The 19965-nt window shown below is 46.6% G+C and overlaps 1 protein-coding gene across 3 annotated transcripts in view; it reads left to right on the forward strand.

The window, feature by feature from the left end:
- CLIP2 (CAP-Gly domain containing linker protein 2) overlaps window positions 1-19132 on the forward strand; it is a 74412-nt gene extending 55280 nt beyond the window's left edge. For 2 of the 3 annotated variants that reach the window (XM_030472324.1, XM_030472323.1), the window contains exons 9-16: window positions 5045-5989; window positions 8372-8429; window positions 8838-8921; window positions 9332-9488; window positions 10006-10165; window positions 10738-10923; window positions 14325-14384; window positions 14989-19132. In XM_030472324.1, coding sequence (XP_030328184.1) covers window positions 5045-5989; window positions 8372-8429; window positions 8838-8921; window positions 9332-9488; window positions 10006-10165; window positions 10738-10923; window positions 14325-14384; window positions 14989-15000 — 1662 coding nt within the window. In that variant the 3' untranslated portion in view covers window positions 15001-19132. Of the gene's footprint in view, window positions 1-3391; window positions 3497-5044; window positions 5990-8371; window positions 8430-8837; window positions 8922-9331; window positions 9489-10005; window positions 10166-10737; window positions 10924-14324; window positions 14385-14988 lie in introns of all 3 variants that reach the window. The other variant, XM_030472325.1, reaches the window with a different exon arrangement.
- Window positions 19133-19965: the final 833 nt, after the last annotated feature.

A 19965-nucleotide genomic window follows, 5' to 3' on the forward strand; every position in this document is an offset into this window, starting at 1 on the left:
AAAGGACTTTCCTTTAGCTAGAGTGCTAGGTTAGTAACAGCCAGAAATGTCGAGGGATCTCCTCCTCGACTTCTCCGTAGGACATGTCAATAAAAGCCCAGGAAAATGGGAAAACTAGGCAATGGAATATGTCGCTATGGCTTTGACCATTGTGGCATAAACCTCTCCTCTTTATCTAGAAGCAGAGTAATGTGTTTGACAAGGTATAAATCAGCAGTGCACTGATAGCAGACCTTTGCCAATGTGCAATTTCTGCTTAGCGTGTGGGGGCAAGATCAGGTTTCTGTGATTCCTGAGCTTAGATGATAGGTTTCCCCCGGTGCTTTAGAGAAAGCTGGTTGATCCATCCATCATTCCCTTTGAGAGCAGCAAATTTCCCCTGTGTAAGCTTGCAGTGTTTAAGCCTGGCTGTGTAATAATGGCAATGGGACCAGGGCTGGCTATATATTTAGATATACCATGTTTCAGCAAGATGGTAAGTTGCTGTGACATTAATCTTCTATGCCTGCAGGTCCTAAACTGAGGAAAGATCTGATTGTCATTTGGGCTGGGAAGGAGTTTCTTTGCAAACAGGGATGTAGCCAAGCTTCTTGCAGGCTGTGAGGGTCCTGTCTTCACCTCCATGTTCATCTGTACAGAGGAACAAATAACTTCTTAAGAAAGAGTCATGGAGGAGTTTGGTTTCCTATGGTGCAGAGAGCTGGGGTGTTCCCAATGAGTCCAACACCAGCGACAGCACAGGCATTGGCAGAGGGTTTGGCTGTGGTCAGTTTTTACATCCTATCGTGTCTAATTTGGGTGCTCAGAGTGAATGATTGACTCACTGGAGATAATTCCCACCTTTCTGCTTTGTTGTGGAGCCAGTTAGGATTTCCAGAAGCAAGTAATACACTTAAATAAAACTCTGATTGGAAATCAGGGGGATAAGTGCTCCTTCATGTTGCAGGGTGTTTCCTGGGAAATGGTTGTTCCTGATACTCTTCACATAAAATCACAACGAAGTCAAGCAGTGGCTGCTAGCAGAGCCTTTTGCATCCCTAGCTAGACCTGAACAAACCACCCAAATACCAAAAGCAAAACCAGGGACAGTTGTCTCCCCTCCTCTGGTCTTGCAGGCTAAATCCCATGGTATTTCTTACAATAGCATGTAGGTTTCGAACCTGGGACTTCCAGGTGTTGAGCATGGTAGGCAGCATCCCTAGCAGCGCTTTGACCAAAGAAATCAATGTGTCCGAGGCCTGGAGATACGGATCAAGTCTTTGGACCTCAGATAAAGAAGGAGCTGTGGATTTAGCCTTGGAATGAATTCAACCCATTTTTGGTCCTGTTTGGCAATGCTGAAGCTATAGTGCTTTGGAAGGTGAAAAGCAACTGCAGGAAAACAAAACCTTTTAAGAAAAGCTTTTTATGGTGAAAGACCATGGTTTATAGGAAATATTAACCTCTTCAAGAAACTACCTCACCCTCATCTCCTGTAACCTGCATCATGCCTTGAACAGCAGTGGGAAGTCAACTAGTAATTTGTCAATAGTGATTCAAGGCTAACAGCTAGAAGTCCTAAATTCAGATCTGAACTTCCTCAAAGTTCAGGAGAATGTTGAATTGAAGCTCTGAGTCATACTGGCTGGGCAAACCAGTTTGCATAAAGTAAGAAATAATACAGGGCTTGGTGCAAATCTAAAATGAAAGGATTGTAAAACAGCTGGTCTAACTTTCTTCCCTGATTATTTTTCTCCTCTATTTTCATATGGTTTTCCATTGGGAAAATAGCAGGATTGATAAATACCAAGCAAGAATGTCAGGCGGAACTCAGATAGCTTGGCTGTGAACTTGAGTGTTGCCCTCGGGAGTCTTGAGATTGTCTCTTTGGGAGATTCAGAGATTAGTTTTGTAGCAGTTCAGCATCTTCAGGTAGCCGGTATCTGACGTGCTGCCACCAGTTGAGGTAATCTCAAGTCTGTGTTGTTGAAGTTTCACTTGGGGATTTTGAGCTAGTGTAAACTGAGGAATAATTACATTTCTTTTCTTTTTAGGATGCATTCAGCCAGCTCTTGCACTTAAGTGATATTATTTGGGGCTTTTGATAATGTTGTGATAATGTGACTTCCTTCAGGAGTCAAATAAACCACATAAAGAGTAGCCTGAATATATCTGGCAGTTGATTGTGATCATCATGATGTATCACATATAATGATACCTTTCAAGCTGTAAGAGAAAACATCTATCTTTATAAACTTCAGTTTCCATCATTTGTGTACACCTATCCAGAACGTTCTTTATTGTAGGAAAGGGCAGAAAGTCCTTAAAACTGGTTCCAATAAAAAGAGGGAGAAGCAAATAATTATATGGAAAATGAAGGGCAGAAAATGGAGGGGGGGAATGGTTCTGATCAGGTTTGTTTGCCCTTAGGTAGGTCTGGTTTAATTTAAGGGAAAATGTTGGTTTTGTAAGCTAAAAAACTGTGAAGGCCAGAGTGTGCATGCATTTTCCCATGTCTCCTTTCCTCTTTTAGTTATGGGAAATTTTACATGATATCGCAGTGGTCATTGTGGAGTCCTGAGGTTTGCCATCAAGTGCAGTTACATGGTACTTCTGCTCTAAGAGAAAGGCACTGAAGCGATACCCTGAGTCAATGCTCCTGGATCTGGACAGGTTACGTAAAGTTCTTGTGCTTAGATCAACTAAAAAAGCAAAACCAAAACAATAGGTTTGCTTTCTTGTGTAAAAGGCTGAGTTTGAGTGTCAAAATCACTTTAAAATTCATAGCAGCTCTATTCAAATCTAAAGCACTGCTATATAGCAGTTTGGTATCTAAATTTCTGATTTGCTTTCAATGCAGTGTATTTTGGGTCTTAACAACATACTATGTACAGTATGACCTGCCTCTTTTTTAGTGCAGGGTTCAAGCTGTATCAGGAGCAAAAAGAGGATGGGAACTTCCAGCTCTTCACCATACCTCGTAATTCTTCTTGAGGAGAGATGTGGAGAATCATTGCAAGGTCTTTGCATTCTCTGATGTGGTGCAATGGTCTTGTAGTGGTGGTCTGCAGTGGTAGGAGCTTTGCTTTTTAGGAAGTGTCTTCAGTATAGTCTTGATGCAGGAAAACATTGAAGCAGCTTTCTAACACAGAGGGATGTTTTCCCGTCATAGATTCAATTTCCTTGCAAATAGCCACTACGAGTACCATGTAAAATCCTGTAGTGACCACTTTCCGTTTGGTTGGATTTTTCCTGCTTATTTGGATCTTTATTCTCCTCCTGTTGTGAACTGCCTTTCCTTGTCTTGTACACTGAAGATGATGTTGCAGCCTTCTCTTTCCCTCTCTTTCTCTCTCTCTCTCCCTTGCCCTTTTCCTGTTTCCACTGTTCTTTTCTCCCTCTGTGTGACCAGACTCAGACGCAGTTGGAGCATGCCCGAATACGGGAGCTCGAGCAGAGCCTGCTGTTTGAGAAGGCACAGGCTGAAAAACTCCTCAGAGAATTAGAGGACACCAGGGTAATCGACCCCCACTTGCCCTGCCTGCAGAACAGCGTGCTTGGCCCCTGCGTTGATGCTCATGATGCCTTGCTTTGGGTTCCTTTCTTTTGGGCGTTGTGGGGTTCATTGATTTTTGGCTTGGATTTAAGCTTCCCTGTTTTTTTTGTTTGGGTTTTTATTTGCTCTCTCTCCTGGAAATAGTAGTACAGTATAATTTCTAGCTTTTGCTTCTTATGTGGGGACTTGTTTCTGAGATTGAGTTTGCTTCTCTGCCCCATGCCACCATTTGACACATGAGCTCTTCACAATTCATTTCTCAATTAACATGCCCAAATAATATCTGCACCCTGCACAATTCATTCTGCCTCAAGGCTGCCCCAGGCTGTAACAGGAAATAACATTGCAATCAGCATTCCCTTTGTCCCCTCTCCAGTTGTGCAAGCTGCCATCTGAAATGGAAGATACTGGTGAGTGCAGGTGGACCAGCTCTGGTCCTTGGCCATGTCTGCAACAGGACAGGCTGCCCAGATGAACAGCGCACCCGATCCTAAAAGCAACCAGATGTGGGAAGGGCTTTTTCATGCTGGTGTGGTCTGGGAAGCAGCAAACTTGCTACAGTGAGCTTGCTTCTCAGCAATGGATTTTAGAGCTGTGGAAAACACAAACATGAGGTTCTCCAAAAGGGCTAAATGGTTTGAATGCCCCTGTGCCCATCTAAAATAAAACCCACACAGCCTCCTGGGCTGATGGTTAGTGGGGGAAAATGGCAGTTGAAGTGAAATGGAATTGATTGCTTGTGTTTTAACTTGGTTTCCTTGTTTTTTCTGCTGCCTTCTGATATTTCATCTGGTCAAATCTCTCCTCCTCCATCCATAGCTGCAGCACCCTGAACTCCCTGTGACAAACAGGTAGTTCAGCCCTGTTAGGCTACATTCAGATTGTAAGCCATCACTCCATAGCCCTTATGCTCGGTGTTAATCATGGCCAGATTTATTGTGTTGCATCCTCTAGCCTTCTACATTATTTTTTACTTTGCTAATGAACTCTAACAAATACTCATGTATAAAAAAACCCTTTTCCTTTTTACACCAGGGTAAGCAAATTATGATGCAGAAGAGACATCTTAGGCTGAGGATTGCTGAGCAATAAAGGAAATGTGATATGCTTAATGTTGGGTTTGATGCTTGTGATATTCCTGCATGTGCAGTCACATCTCTGTGCATCATCTGGCAAGATGCCCTTTCAGGACATTGTTTTTCATAAAGCACTGTTGCTCTCTAGTGAATTCTAAGGGTTGCTTCCAAGATGTGTGTTTTTCTGTAGAAAACAAGAGTTCATATTAGAAAAAACCAAATTGCAATTGGCACAAAGACATAACTGAGTTATCGGTGATGGTTATCCTGGTGCAAAACTACTCAGGTTGGAGGGTGCTGGGTAGTCTTTTCCTGTATATCTGAACTTTGACTAATGTACTTTGGATTTACTTCCACTGGAGCACACTTACTAAAAGGAAGGATGCAGCAATGGGAGGTGGGGACTGACTTTGTCTTCTCTGTCATGTTGCAGTTAACCACAGTGGCAGAAAAGTCCAGGATCCTGCAGCTGGAGGAGGAGCTGAGCCTCAGGCGCAGCGAGGTGGATGAGCTTCGGCAGTGCCTCAGGAGCTCTCACCAAGCAGACACCCCAGAGCATAACCTTGGCTTGCAGTCAGAGGCTCTTCGTCTACGAGATCAACTGCTGTCTGCCAACAAGGAGCATCAGAAGGAGAGCAGCCAGCTAAAGGAGAAGTATGAGAAGACATTAAAGAAGTACCAGCAGGAGATGGAGAAGCTGAAATCTGTCAATGAGAAGTACTCACAGGAAATCGTTGACCTAAAGCATAAAGTTCAGCAAGCCACTAATGAGAACATGGGGCTTATGGACAACTGGAAGTCCAAGTTGGACACGTTAGCTTCAGACCACCAGAAGTCTCTGGAGGACCTGAAAGCCACATTGAACACAGGCCCTGACACCCAGCACAAGGAGATCGTGGAACTGAAGGCAGTGGTGGAGAGTATAAAGATGGAGCACCAGCTTGAGTTGGAGAACCTTAAGGCAAAGCATGACATTGAGACAGCTGTTCATATAAAGGAGAAAGAGAGTCTCAAACTGAAGTTGCAGGAGGCTGTGGATGAAGTGGAAAAAAGCAACAGCAACTGGAAAATGCAACTGGAAACAAAAAGCAATCAGCACCTTCTTGAGCTCCAAGATGTGAAGGACAAGTGTCGAGATGCTGAGCTGAGGGTGCTTGAACTGGAGAAACTTCATGGTGAATATACAGATCAGACAGAAGCAATAGCTTTCTTAAAAGAGCAGATTTCTTTGGCTGAGAAGAAGATGTTGGACTATGAAACATTACAGAAAACAGAAGCCCAGAGCAAACAGGAGATCCACAGATTGCAGGAAAAAGTGCTTGTCTTAGAGAACAAGCTGCAGTCCATGGAGGCCCTGCATCCTTCTCAGCATGCGAATGTATGACTTCTGGGTCATTTTGCTTGTTTATCATCACCTTTAGTAACCCTTCCGAAGAGTAACCCTCAGCTGCTGCCCTATGCAGTTTTCTGAGGCTTTAATGCCTCAGAGTATCTGAATGTACCTTCTATAGGTAGTGCTTTTTCTGCGCTGCATCTCCGTGCTGAAGGTGTCTTCCCACTCTGGAAAGCCAGTACAGTGGCACAATTGGAAAAAATAAGAGTCAAGAGAAGCACAAGTGGGCCACATCTGGGCTTAGAGGCACATGACAGCTGTGGCAGCAGAATAGGGCTATTGTGGTTGTGAGGGGTGGGCTCTCATCCTGGGCAAGCAGTGTTCTGAGCTGAAAAAGCATCATTTCTGCAATACTGCTATTGTCCTCCATGTAGCAGCCTTAATGTATCATGAGCAAGGGCTGTTAGGGAGGTAGGTGGAGGGCAGAGTGAAAGAAGAGCCATTGCCCATGCTGAGATAGAGCATGTAGCTTGCTCGGGACATGGAGCATGGTTTGAGAGCCTTGGTTAGGGAGCTGAGCAGGTAGGGTTGGGTGAGAGATCTGTGCCAGCAACATGGCAGAGGCCGTGGGGAGGTTTTGCAGCACATGGGAGGCACAGGGAAATGCTGGCTTTGAGGATTATAGTGGAAGAGCTGCTAGTAAGAGTCAGGATGGCACCAGTGTGGGAAAGTAAGGGATATGTGGCTCACTTTGCACTAGAGTGAAGAGGGAGATGGCTACTCATGGATCTAGGCTGGACCCCTGTTTGTGTTTGAGTTTTGCATGAGAAATGAGCAAAAAATTCAACTTACAGTTTGTGCCTGTGGGGATGCAGAAAAGGAAACTAAGCCAGGAAATGTGCACAAGTTAAGAATACTCATTTGAAATCTATTGCTGGTGATGTAGTCACTGTTCCAGACGGAGGTGCCAGTGAAGTGAATGTAATCCCTCTGTTTAATTTGCCAATGTGAACAGCCTCACTGAAGTTGGTTGCACTTCTAGGCAGCAAAGCCAAGCCCACGAATTAGTTTGCCAAGTCAGAGCTTCACGCCAGCAGAAAGACATGCTGAAGTGGACAGGAGAGGCAAAAGCCCAAGGAGGAATCTACAGCATTTATGGTGTTTCAAGGGTGGCTCCATCATGTTTCATGTAGTAAAGACAGTTGTAAACAATAAGTGCAGCCAGGGCCCTGGGAAAAGTGGGTGGATGTTATAATGTGTCACATATTACAGCCAATATTGAACCAGGAATGAATGTTAAAAGCTGGAGGCTTGTTCCAGAGTCTTTTAGATAAATGAGAGGGCTCTGGGGGATATTGATATCAGATTAGAATCAGGGAGGGTTGAAATAATGATTTCAACTGTGTGTTGATTTAGAATCAGGAAAATGTGGGAAGAAATGCATGGGTGTGTGAGTGTCACAGGGCAAATCCTATTGTTAAAAGTCTTAATGTAACTGCAGTGCTAACTATCTAAGTATTTCAAACATGTCTTGTGACGGTTTCCTTCACAACTGTACTTCCAAAGAGCAGTTAAATAGTTTTTCCATACTAAAAGTACATCAGGAGGCATCAGGACACCCTTTGAGTGTATTCCTGCTCCCCTTGGATATATCCTGCAGCCTACTCAAGCTCTTGGGGACTGACCTCAGGGCTTCCAGTGGTGGTGGCCACAGCAACTGCTTCATCTGGGGCACGTGCTGAGGTCCCACTGAAGGCTGCTGGATGTGAAGGGGCTTCAAGGGCTGAATCGTGGCCCCTGCGATGGAAAGCTTGGCTGTGAGCTCTGCAGGCTCTGGCTTTTCATCGCAGTACAGACAAAAGAGGATGGGGAAAAGGCAGAATCTTCTCTATGGACCAGCGTTTGCTTTTTATTGTTTTTATTAATTTATTAATTCACCAATAATTATTAATATTTTGGTACTGGTTTTGTAACTTTAGGCATAGTTAGATTGTTCAGAAGCTGAGGAGCTTGTTGACTGAGTCTCAAGCTGAATGCTAAAGAGTGCTTGCACCATGATTAACCACAGAAGACTGTGATAACTGAGGGAGAGCAGCTCTTGCATTGCTCTGCACATACTCTGAGTGTGTGAAAGCTGGAAGCAGAGCTTGTGGGGAAAGCCCACAAGCTTTCTGTCTTCCCTCCTGGGTGAATCTCACTGTTGTGCTCAGCTGCCTGTGGTTTGGGGCACTCTCAGGTGATACCATTTAGCTTTCAGTACTACCCAGAGCGACTCCTCAAAAGCCTTTTTCCCCTCTCAGAAAGATGTAAAAGATGGTAACTTGAGTACTGGATATACTTCTGCTTTGGATGTGGCTTTGTAGTTAACTTTGCTTTGAATTTTTGGGTAAAGGGCTCTTTACATCTCATATTTTACTTTTATTTCAGATGATTGAAACTAATGATATTTCAGAAGAAAAGATAAAGATGAAGCAGACTATGGAAGGTATGAAATTTTATTGCTTTCTATCCTGGAACACTGTTCTAGTGACTCATGTGCCTTCCCTTCCTGTAACTCTCTGTGGATTTTGCTGCATGGCATTTGTTGTCTGGTAACACAAAAGTGCTGAAAGTTCCTTTCCGCATTTGTTAATGTTTTATTCCCCCTACCCCTGTGATTGCTTTCTTAAACCTATCTGATATGGCTTCACAACTGTCATACCTTCTAATGCCTGAATGTGGTGAGATGCAGTGAGAAACACCTGATATCTGTCTCCTGCTGCTCCTCTGCCAATGGAGGGTACCACGGCCATGCCCCTCTCGCACCCTGACGTGTATGCTGGATCCCTTCCTGATTTGCACAAAGCTTTTTCCAAGCTTCTAATCTTTGTCTTGTCCCTTCCTTTTCCTGCAGACCTCCAAGACAAGCTGAGCAAAAGAGACAAAGAGGTGTCATCACTGGTGTCCCAGACTGAAACTCTAAGGGCCCAAGTAAGTGGTAAGTTTCCCTAATCCAGTGCTGGTGGGAACTAGGTGCTTCCCTGCTCATCCTCTGTACTGATATTGAACAAGGGTCTGGGTGCTGAGATGGGCTGGTATAAACCAGGACACTGCCTGTCTTAATGCAGGTTGTTGATAGAAGTTTGTTCAGCAGTTCCAGTCTCTTCTCAGGAGTTGAACACAAACACTGCAGAAGATATTTGTATGTTGTGAAGGGAGGGTTTGAGTTTATTGAATGTCAGAAACTAAAAGAGGCAAAGGTAAATGGAGCTGGATGTGTTGTTTCCAAGATCTCCCCTTAAGTAGGGCCAGAGCTAACCACGTCTGTATTGTTAGGAGTGGTAATTGGGAAAAGGCAAAAAGCAGGAATGCAAGTAAAGGACTGAGACCTTCCCCTCTGCTTCATAGCTTTGGAAAACAAATGCAAAACAGCAGAAAAGAAGGCTGATTCGGTGTTAAAAGAAAAGAAACGTCTGGAAGGTGAACTGGAAGCCTTGACCAAGAAAACACACGATGCTTCAGGGCAACTGGTCCTCATTAGCCAGGAGCTACTCAAGAAGGAAAGGTTAGTGTGCAGGTCTGAAGGACAGAGCTGGAGACAGGGGGCCCTGTGTGTGTTTGTGTTCATTCAGGGTGCTGTGATTTACCACCAAAAGAAACCTGGATGTTGAATCATTAAAGTCCAGCCCCCAACTTTCCTGTTCTTTAGAGATGCTTAATGTGGGAATTTGGTTAAAATTAGGGGCTGTGAATTATCAAAGGGGCTGCCCTTTCACTGCTTGCCAGGAGCTGCAAGACAGCTCAGTGCCCATGTAGATGCTGAATGAAGTCATCTACATGCCAACTAAGCTGGCAGCTGCCCTGCTCTGAAATACAGTGCCTTGGGCAAGTCCCAGTCTCTTTAAAGCTGGCGCAGTGGGGAGGACAGGAGATCTAAAGCCCCTGCAAGTGGTGGGATTTGAGTCGCATTTGCTCACTGGCCTTTCTTTGGATCTGTAGCAAAGATGGGAGGGAACACAGCAGGACACCAGTGGTGTGTGAGCTCTGGAAATGTCCTCACCTTTCCATGCTGCTGCTTCCAGGAGCCTGAACGAGCTGAGAGCATTGTTACTGGAGGCAAACCGGCACTCGCCTGGGCCAGAACGGGACCTGAGCCGGGAAGTGCACAAAGCCGAGTGGCGGCTGAAGGAGCAGAAGCTCAAAGATGACATCAAGGGGCTGCGAGAGAAACTGGTTGTGCTGGTGAGGACACCAAAACCCCTCCTGGCCTTGGCTTGGGGGCTGGAGGGCTCTGTGCTGCTCCTGGGGGTAGCCCTTCACCCTTACTCCAAGTCTTCATGTTTGCTTTTGTGTGACTGAGCATCAGATGGGACCTTCCTTGACAGCGCCTGTGAGATGGGACCTGGCTTAGCAGTGACTCATTAAGCAGTAAAAATGTCCATGTGTCCTTTTCGAGTGTTTTTCTGTTCCCGTAGGTTTTAGATCCGTGGCTAATTAAGGCTAAAATTAGTGGGAGAGAGTGAAGGTCAGCTACCCCACACTGTTTTTACACATTGTGTTCTGGGCATAAGCACTGTCCTCCGATTCCTTTGTACTTCAGTGTCCTCCAGTGGTTGAAATGTGAATAATTCATTTGAACCCTGCTGGGAACAAATTGGAGCTGCTGCTTATGCAGTTGCTTTCAGAGTTGTGCTCTGACCCCATCTACTGTTGAAATCAAAACATGGTTGTATGAGTTACTGCGGATTTCTACTTTGCTTAGTTTCTGTATTGATTTGGTTTAACCTGCTCCTATTTTCCCTTTGCTGTATAAGGACAAGGAAAAATCCGTGTCGGATCAGCGGCGATACTCCCTGATTGACCCCTCGTCAGAGTCGGAGGTGATCCGGCTGCAGCACCGGCTGGTCAGCACGGAGGATGTGCTGCGCAACGCGCTGGAGCAGGGCCACCAGATGGAGAAGCTCATGGAAGCAATGAGGCTCTCTTCCGAGAAAACACAGGTAGAGAGAGCATCAGCAATCACTTCACAAGTTGCTCAGCCCTCAGCTCTGTCCTGAGCAACCTCCTTGCTCTGTGCTGTGGGGGGTGATGCAGGCAGCTGGGACCCTTTCTCTCTGCTAGAAACAGTCTGGCAAGACTTTGTTCAAGTCAGATGTAGGTTAAAATGAAGAAAAGCCTCGCTACTTGGTAATTATGGATCCTGTTGTGCTTTGCAAGAATGGTTGCTAAACATGGTGTTTTGGGGAAGGTTGCAGCATGAGTAACTGTTCTTTGTCTACAGCAATGTGTGGCTGCATATCCTTGAGGTACAGGCACTTTGTAATATGAAAGTTGAGGATTTCTGCCATCCCTTTTCTCGGAAAGGTTTATTTCCTTGCAGTTCATAAGCAGAAACTTTGGAGGTAACTCTGGGAAAATTTTCCATTTCTCTTGCCAGCTCCTGAAGGCATCCCTGTATCTGATCAGGGTTTGCTGATGGACCATGAATGATCCCATTCCAGTTACTGCCTTCTCTTCCCAACTTCCTCTGGTCTCCCTTTGTTTCTTCTGACAAAAGTAAAACTGCTTCTGTCCTTTGTCTTGCATCCTTCTTTGTGAAATTGAAGGCTGCAAATGACTTGACTCTCCACATTTGGCTTTTTTTATCTCATGTCTAAGTCCTGGCTGATGCCTCCTGCGAAGTGACCTGCCCCTTGTGCCAAGTTTTGTCCTTTACTGCTCTTCTAGCTATATCTTCTCTTGTGTCTGCAACCAGGTCATGGTTTTCAGAGCCCAGATGCACTACTGCTCCTCCTGTGCTTGCTCATTTAAATTCTTAGCTGAAAAATGTTTTTCTCTTGCAGTAATGAACTACAATTCACATTCAGACACATTAGGATAGTACAGAACAAGCCACTAGACACAGAGAATGGGCAGAGAGCTTGTTTTCCCTGATGCAGGTGCAGATATCTTGTGGTAGGTAACCTGGGGGGGTGGTATCAAATCTAGTCCTCCCATGGCAGTGTCTTCTGCACAGTTTGCAGATACACCAAATGGCTGTTTTGCACCATGGTAGTACTTGGAGGGAGACAGCCGGGAGGAGGGTGCATGTATTGTAGCCCTGAAAGCTCTGCTGGCTCAGCTGAGCATCTGTGTGTTGCAGACAAGTCACTATATCCCGCAGTGCAGTGGAGGCAGCCGTCTGCCAGCACCAGACAGGACAGCTGTAGTCGTGATGACAAGTTAGTGGCAGTCCAAGATGTACTATAATCCTGTTAGTACCTCTGGAGTGACTTTAGCTCCTGCTGAAATTGCTATGTGTCAGATGAAAATGCATCATGACAACCTCATCTGCTGGAAGCTGCGGGAGGGGTGGGACAAGTTTAGTCTCTGCTTTAATGCTCAGTCCGTTGAGGAAAAGGAAGTCTTCTGTTTCACATTCCTATCTCCAGAGGTGGTGCAGGTGGTAATTATTTCTTCCCCATCTGTAGAAGATAACTAATCTGCCATGAAGTGAGGTGGAGTGGACCTTAGGAGGTCAGCTATCTATCCCTGATACTGCTTTGATACTTTCATGCTTAAATCTTAGAGATGTGACAAGATAGTATTATGCCTTCAACTACAAGCCATGGTACTGGGAGACAGCTGGAGGATTACTGCAGGAGGCGAGGCCTCAAACTTCTATTGATATCAGGGTTTTAAAGTGCCTATTTACAAGGAAGTCTGGATCAAAGCTTCTCTAGTTTCAGTATGATATCTGTTCATCCTTTCTCTTATGAAGGGGAGTTGTTAACTGGGGGCTTTCAGGCTGAGCCTGGGGACATTGCTCATTTAAAGAGATCCTGGTGCATTAGTCAGTGAATTGATGGTTCTTCCCCAGAAGCCACATTTCTTCTGTAACCCATTCTGCACTACCTTCTGACCTCCTGTCTCTTCTCTGTCAGCAGCAGCTGTTGCTTAGGGATCTGCCTTGGCATCACTCTCCCTTTGTCTGTAAAGCCTTCACTTTGCAGCACTTTGCAGCTCAAGAAAGAAATCTGTAATTACCACAAGCTGCTGCTGCTCTCCTTTAGTCAGCCACCATGCTCTGCAGTCCTTGCTGTGCCTGGCTGGCCTTGCCATTAGACAAGGAGGTGCAGGAGCTGGGGAAGCATAATGGCACTGTGTCTTCATCTCATGCTCGAGTACTTGCTGCCTCGCTCTTTCCATGCCTGCAGCTGCAAAGTATTTATCCTGTCATAGAGGAAAAGGATCTTTATCTTCTCCATGTCTTGGGAGGCACAAGCTTTGCAGGAAGTGATAAGGATTTGGCTTTTTCTTGGAGAATTGGCAATGATTGCTCTGGGAGCTTTTTCATTTCATTTCAAGTGAATTGCACCACTTTGTTCATTATCATGACCGTGTACTGAGACCAAATTTTAAACCTGATTCTTGGTATCTGATAGCTGCTTAGTGCACAGATTGGGTGTGCTGCAGCCAGGGTAGGCTCTGTTGCCTGAATCTCCTATGGGAGTGGGTGCAGACCCCAGGGCTGAGTCATTACAGCAGCACTGTTCTTGACATCCATCTGGGTAGGATTCACTGCCTGGCAAACAGTGTCAGTTCAGGCTTTCAAAGCAGAGCTCACTTTGAATCTCTGCCTGCTTTCCTGCCCAAACTAAACCTCTGTCCCATAGGATTGCTTATTGCACCTTTAAGGTTACAGTAAGAATAGAAGCTGTGTAGCTGGGCCTCCTCTAATGATGGGTTTTAAACCTGGTGGTCTTGTCTTCTCATCTGATTTTGCTGCCATCAGCAATTCACCAACAACTGTGAATCTGATTTCCAAGACCCAAGCAACTGACATCTGCCATTCTGTGACTTCAGGCTGCAGCTTTCTTCTCTTGTTTGTGCTGAAGCTGAAGGGCTCCATATTGTCCCTCCTAAAGAAACACTTTAAATGTTTAAAAGTTCTTGTGCTTTCTAAAGATAGAACAGCCTATCCTGGCTGCCAGACTTGTCCCCAGAGATGGGAAGCAGGGAATGGCAAATGTCCTTTCAGTGCTGGGATGTTCACTGTGCTGGGATGTTCACTGTGCTGGGATGTTCACTGTGCTGTGTTTTACAGCTGAAGCTGCCCTTGGCTTAGGGTTTGTTTATTGGTATTTAAGAGTCAGAAGTGAAGAGTGAGTCTGTGTCCATGAGGAAACTGGGGGATGTTTTGTAGCTGGGAAGGATGGAATCCAGCATGTGGGGATTGGGCCAGGGTGCAGAGGGCAGGAAGCTTCTTGCCAGAAGCGGGGTGGGATTTTTGCCTTCTCATTTCCTTATGTGGAGTGGGCTGCTAAGGAAGGAGATCGCAGTCTTGACAGATGTCAGAGCTTATAGGCAAAACCACTAGGCTCTGTGTCCTTCAGTAAGTATTGTCCATTCTCCATTGCAGACTGGAAATTCTGGGTCTGCTAACGGGATTCACCAGCAGGATAAAGCCCACAAACAAGAGGTAAGTTATAAGCAGAATGTCATTTGAAGGAGTGACTGCTTTGTGTGATTTCTTGCCTGCTGTGCTGGGGACAGCTCTTGGATGGAGGCTGTTCTGCCAGCAAAGTTTGGCTATGTCATTCCCACATCAAAAGCCAGTTCCCAAGCATGTGGTGGGAACATCGCTTTACTATTAAAACCACTTGAAGACATCAAGAAGGTGCTAGCGAGATGCTCACTGAGGTGCAATGGGTGCTTGTTCTGGGAGAAGCAATGGGAAGGGAGTTTCCCCTCGGTATCCTGGGTTAGTGCCTGTATGGCTCTTCTGGCAGCCACAGCTAGAACCTGCTTGGTCTTAGATCTCTGCCATCCTCTTTACATGGGTGGCATTTGTGGGACATGCTGGTGTGTTCTGCGACAGTTTTCATGATGTAGGACAAGACCTGTAGCCTCAAACTTCATCTCCACACAGGTAGGATGGCCAGCCTGAGGAAGAGGAGGTGTGACTTACTGAGCAGAGACATGGCAGGCCTGGTGGCATTCCACTCCATGCCTCAGTTTCCTCTTCTGTAGAAATACCTCTCTGCTTGCCCTCATTTTGCCTAACAAGGTCTCTTTTCTTTCAGGAGAAGCTCTGATAGAGGTGAAGAGGATCATTTCATGCCAATATCAGCTCCTGTGCACTGTCAGGAAAAACGATACCACATTTGGCTTTAGCACCTCCAAAAGACCAGACACAGTATTTTCACTTTAAAGCAGGACAATGTTTATAATATCCTAACTGATGTAATCAGGACAATTCTGGAGTCCAGTTTTGCAAGACAGCCATTATTCCAGGAGGGAGCAGAAAGGTCTCTCTGAGTTTGGTTTCTTACTTGTATTGGTTTTGACTGTGGAATTTGTATTGCCCTTGTCCCACCAGCTGACCTGGTCTGGATGATGGCTGCCCCAAATGGTGGCTGAAGTGTCAGCAAGTCCCAGTATCCCACAGGAGCTCCAAAGGGATTTGCTTGTGGTGTTTGATGCTTCTCACGTGGTCTGTCCCTTCCCTTCCACACATCCTGCTGTCTTGAAGACCTGCACAAGCAAGTGAAACCTGCTGGGCTGACTGTTCATGTTGGCACGTGTAGGATGAGCAAGACGGGGTGTGGGGACGTGTTTCCCTCCACCTTGTAGAAGACATTGATGTTCTGCAGGCTGCACTTAGTACTTGTATCATAGCATGTCCTGGGAAATAATCTGATTTCAGAGGGATATTTGTGTTGTTTCTCACCCAGTGCTGTTTGGGGACAGGCAACCTGAGCTGTGGTTGGCCTTTCTTCCTGCAGAGATCTCTGAGCAGGTCTGCCCATGCCCTGCCCCACAGCCAGGCTGCACAGCCTGGTCCCCACCACTCATATGTGTTTTGTTGGGTCTTTTTGGAGCACAGGACTCTACAGCTGCATCTGAGCATCACTGGCCTGAGAGCTGGCTGCAGTCAGCGTGGGACAGATGCCCTGAGGAGAGAGTTCCCTCCTTGCCTGTTTAATTTAACAGCTAATCAGGGATTGCTTGGCCATTCTCCAGAACTATCCTTGGCTCTGCAGTATGATGCCCATCCCCTCCTGCCAGGAATGGAGGATGCTGAGGTGCTGCTCTGAGCATTCATGCAGCAGCAGCTGTCTGTGTTTGATGGGTACAGCATTCCTCTGTGCATGACCTGAGTTTGAGTATTTAGAGCAGAAGGAATCCAAGACTAGAGCTCGCACAGTTCTTGTCTGTACACAGCAGTGCAGGCCCAGGCAAGGATCTTGTTCCTTCTTCTGAAGGCTTTACCCTTCTCTAACTTTGCACCACAACTCTCAAGGGACGTTAGGGTGGAGGAAAGGGACAATATGCTCTTAAAGATTTGAGAATCCAGTTCAGATTCGCTGCTCAGTATCACAGGGAAGAGTCACAGCAATGTTTTACCAGACTTCCCCTAGTTAGTGTCTGACTCCTCCAGTCTACAGAAGCTCTTGTGTTATGATGGGGTATCTGTGAAACAGAACAAGACAGAAGAGAGCACTGACAGAGGAGATCTGAGCCAGACCACAGGCAGATGAACATCACATCATGTCAGCTTCATTGCTTTTTGCCTTGATTTCCTATAAAGCTGTGTTACTTTTGTCTTCATGGGTTGCCAGACTCCTGCTTCCTTGAAGGATGGGCAGCCACAAGCAACCTGGGCAAGACATGGGCTTCAAGGCTGCAGTTCTGCCATGAAGAGGATGTTGCTGAATCTGGGCTATGACACAACACTGGACCCTGCTCACTTGATGCAGGATTGGTGATCTCCCTCCATTCAGAGGGAGGATGAGACAGAAAGGTGACTTCAGGGGTGTAAAGCAGGACAGAAAGCACAGCTTAAAGCTTGTGCATGGCAAGGGAAGGCAGAGCCTCGGATCTAATTAGTTGGGAATAACTCAAATGGGATCCCATCCTGCCTTGTAGAACTGTTTCATCAGTTCTTACTAATCACCAGGAAGATTGCCACATCTCTGCCTAGCTCTGAGACTTTCCTAAGAGATCACAGTTGTTATCTCCAAAATCTTCCTGGTTGGTGTACTCATCTCCTAAGCGATTCAGGAAAATCCCAGAGGGAGTGTTTGTTTTTGCAGCCTGTGACAGTGAATACCTCTCTGTGAGCTGCTGGCTGCAAGAATTGTGGGCTGGTGTTTCCCAAAGTGCTGCTTTGGGTGGTCTCTGATGTCTGCAGCTCTCTCTGGATTGAGTGGAGCTAAAGGAGTGCTGCCCATCTCCAAGCCCAGGGCTTCCCAGGCACCTGCCAGTGGGAGAGCCCATTCTGGTTGGGCACTTACTTTCTCTGATAGGTCTTTTAGTGATTTGTGACCAGTTGCCTTCATCTACAGAGGGAAGACACCTGCATTTTCCACCTCCCTCGATGAACCTTTGGCTCTGCACAGGGCAGGATCCCCTGTGAGGGCTTATGGGGACCATGTATTTAATTCCATTAACCAGATCTTAAGTTGTCAGGGTAACTAGTTCAAGCTGGAGGAGTCTCTGGCTCCTGTCTCCTCCCAGGGACCATGCTCTGTGAGTGGCTCAGACCTGTGGCTCTTCCCAGTCAGTTCAGGTGACAGTGCAGACCAGCAGCAGATGGGTCAGGGTAGGTTTAAAGATAGTGCGATGGTCTTCTCTGGCTGTAAATAGCTGTGCTGGTCCCTAAGGATCAGTCAGGAGCCAAGCACTTCTTGCTTACTGCAGAGGCTGTGTGTGGGCTTTGTTGCAGGGCCATACCGAAATGGGCAGTGGCGCAAAGCCAGGTCCCCTGTATCCCTCTGGGGAGCTGCTCCCCAAACAGGACTGACTGCAGCATCAGCAGGACATGCTATCACACATCATCTGGGTTTTAGCTCAACCCTGTACAAAGTGGCCAGGTTTGAACATCATCCATGTTCTCCCTCTCCAGAATTGGCACAGGCTTCCCAAGGGCACCTGCCTCTGGCTGCCCTTCTGAGGTTGTAAGAGACCAAACTAGGGACAAACTTGGAAAGGACAAGGAGGAGATTCCCCGGCCCCTCTATTTATTTGTAAGTTTAAGTGCTATTTTTGCCTATGTGGTGGTGTATAAAGTACTTCACAGTATTTGGTCTTACTGGCTTGGTTCTTCAGGGGAGATTTTCAAGGGTGCTGGAGTACTGATGCACCCATCTCCTGTTGTTGGTCAGGGGCTGGTTCCTGTTTGTGCCTTCACTCCCCTTTGGCTTCAGCCTTGCTCTTATCTTGACCCCCGAGAGCTGGTACAGGGGACTGGGGGGTGGTTGTGTTCTCCCCAGCCCCTCTCCCAGCCTGTGCCTGCCATGCTGGTGCTGTGTCTGGAGCTGAGTCCTGACACCATGCCTCAGAGCACCAGCACAGAGTGGGGAGGAGGAGGCAGTGCGTCTTTGGAGCCATCAGCACCAAGGGAAGGGCTGGCACCTGCTGGGACACCAGCCCTCACCCAGCTGCGTTACCCAACAGTTAGTGATGCTTTTCTGCTGAAAGCCAAGACGTTATCCAGTGAACAAAGTCTTTGCCATGGAGACTGCTCCATCTTTAGCGATTTCTTCTCTAACCCTCTAGAGACCAAAGGGAAAAGAATCAGTCTTGGCTGGTGATTTCAGCTTTATCCCTCCTACAGCAGCCAGCGAGCTGGAGCAAGGGGCAGCACCGTGCCAGTGCTGAATGATGGGTGCGAAGTTACCAGCCAAAGCTCTGCAGCGCTTGCCTACCCACAGCCACCAGCCCTTCCTCTGGCTTGCACTAGAGATGCATGAGGGTTTCATTCAAACAAAATGATGCAAGTGACACTGTAAAAGTCTTAACAAAATTTCCAGTACTCCATTGTTTGGCAGCTTTAGCAGCTCAGCACTATCTTGTAGGGAGTTATTAATACACTAAGATCCTATAGGCCTCATGTAAGTTACCATAATAAAGATGATACTAGATGTATAAATGGATGATAACCTTTTACCCGTACAGTATGTATTACAATTTTGTAGCTTAGTCATTTTTTGGCTATCAGATTTTGTTAGTATGATATAAAACCAAAAGACAAAAAAAAAAAAGGTTTGACTGCTAATGTCTATTTTGTTATTTGATTCACTTTATTTCTTCCTCTGTACAAAAGCTGTACAAATCTCAGTCTGTGTAACTACCCCACGTGTATTCCTGTACCACCCCCTGTCCTGGCTTGCTGGTGTGGTGAGCTCGTTACTAAACAATAAACTCTGTGGCTGCAGTCGGGCACCCCGGGGCTGCTGGGGTGTGTTCAGGGTGTTGTGCAGTGCCCGAGCCATGCTGAGAGGGAAGAGTGGAAGGGGTAAGGGGGGGCTTTGGCAGGTGCCCCTTGTCCTGAGCCCCAGCAGGGAGCTGGAGCCAGCTGGGAGCTGGGTTTGCAAACAGCTAAGCATCAGCTCCCAAGGGGCCATTCTCCTGGCCTGCTGCTGTTGGGTACCTCCTGAGCCATGGAGTGACAGTGCTATTTACTAATCCATGCTTGTTTCTCCTCTGTTCCTCTCTGACACATTCACAACACCTCAAGACAAGGAGTGCTGCAAAGTGCTGCCCTAGACCCATCTCCCTGTACCTCAAGACAGGCACATATTCATTTGAGTGGTGCCACCTTGATTTTCCAAGGGCAGAGGTGGTGGCTGGGTCATCCTCATCCCTTCCAGCTCACTTACCACAGATCTTTTATTGCCCAGGGAACGTGACTGCTGTGGCGTGGTCCCAGAGCAAGCTGTGGTTGTTGCCAGCACCCTGTGCAGCCCAGCCTCCTGCCTCTCTTTCCCCATGTCTCACCATGTGCCTGTAGGATGTTCTGAGCATCGTGGAGTATGCTGTCCCCCGTGGGGCTGGACCAGGTGCATTTAACCCCGGGGCTTGTTGCTTTTTCATGGCACAGTATCTCTTCCTTGACTGCCTGAGGGCTGTGCTTCAGCTCAGCAGCACCTCACGTAGCAATAAAACATCCATCTTTCCTTCTGCTGTGCTTTCCTGCACCCATGAGCTGTAGATCCTTTACAGAAAGGTGGGGGCTTCTTAAGATATGGGAAAAAACAGGGATGCTTTTTCCTTGC

This window comes from Strigops habroptila (genome assembly GCF_004027225.2).
Source record: "Strigops habroptila isolate Jane chromosome 13 unlocalized genomic scaffold, bStrHab1.2.pri S16, whole genome shotgun sequence".
NCBI classification, from domain to species: Eukaryota; Metazoa; Chordata; class Aves; order Psittaciformes; family Psittacidae; genus Strigops; species Strigops habroptila.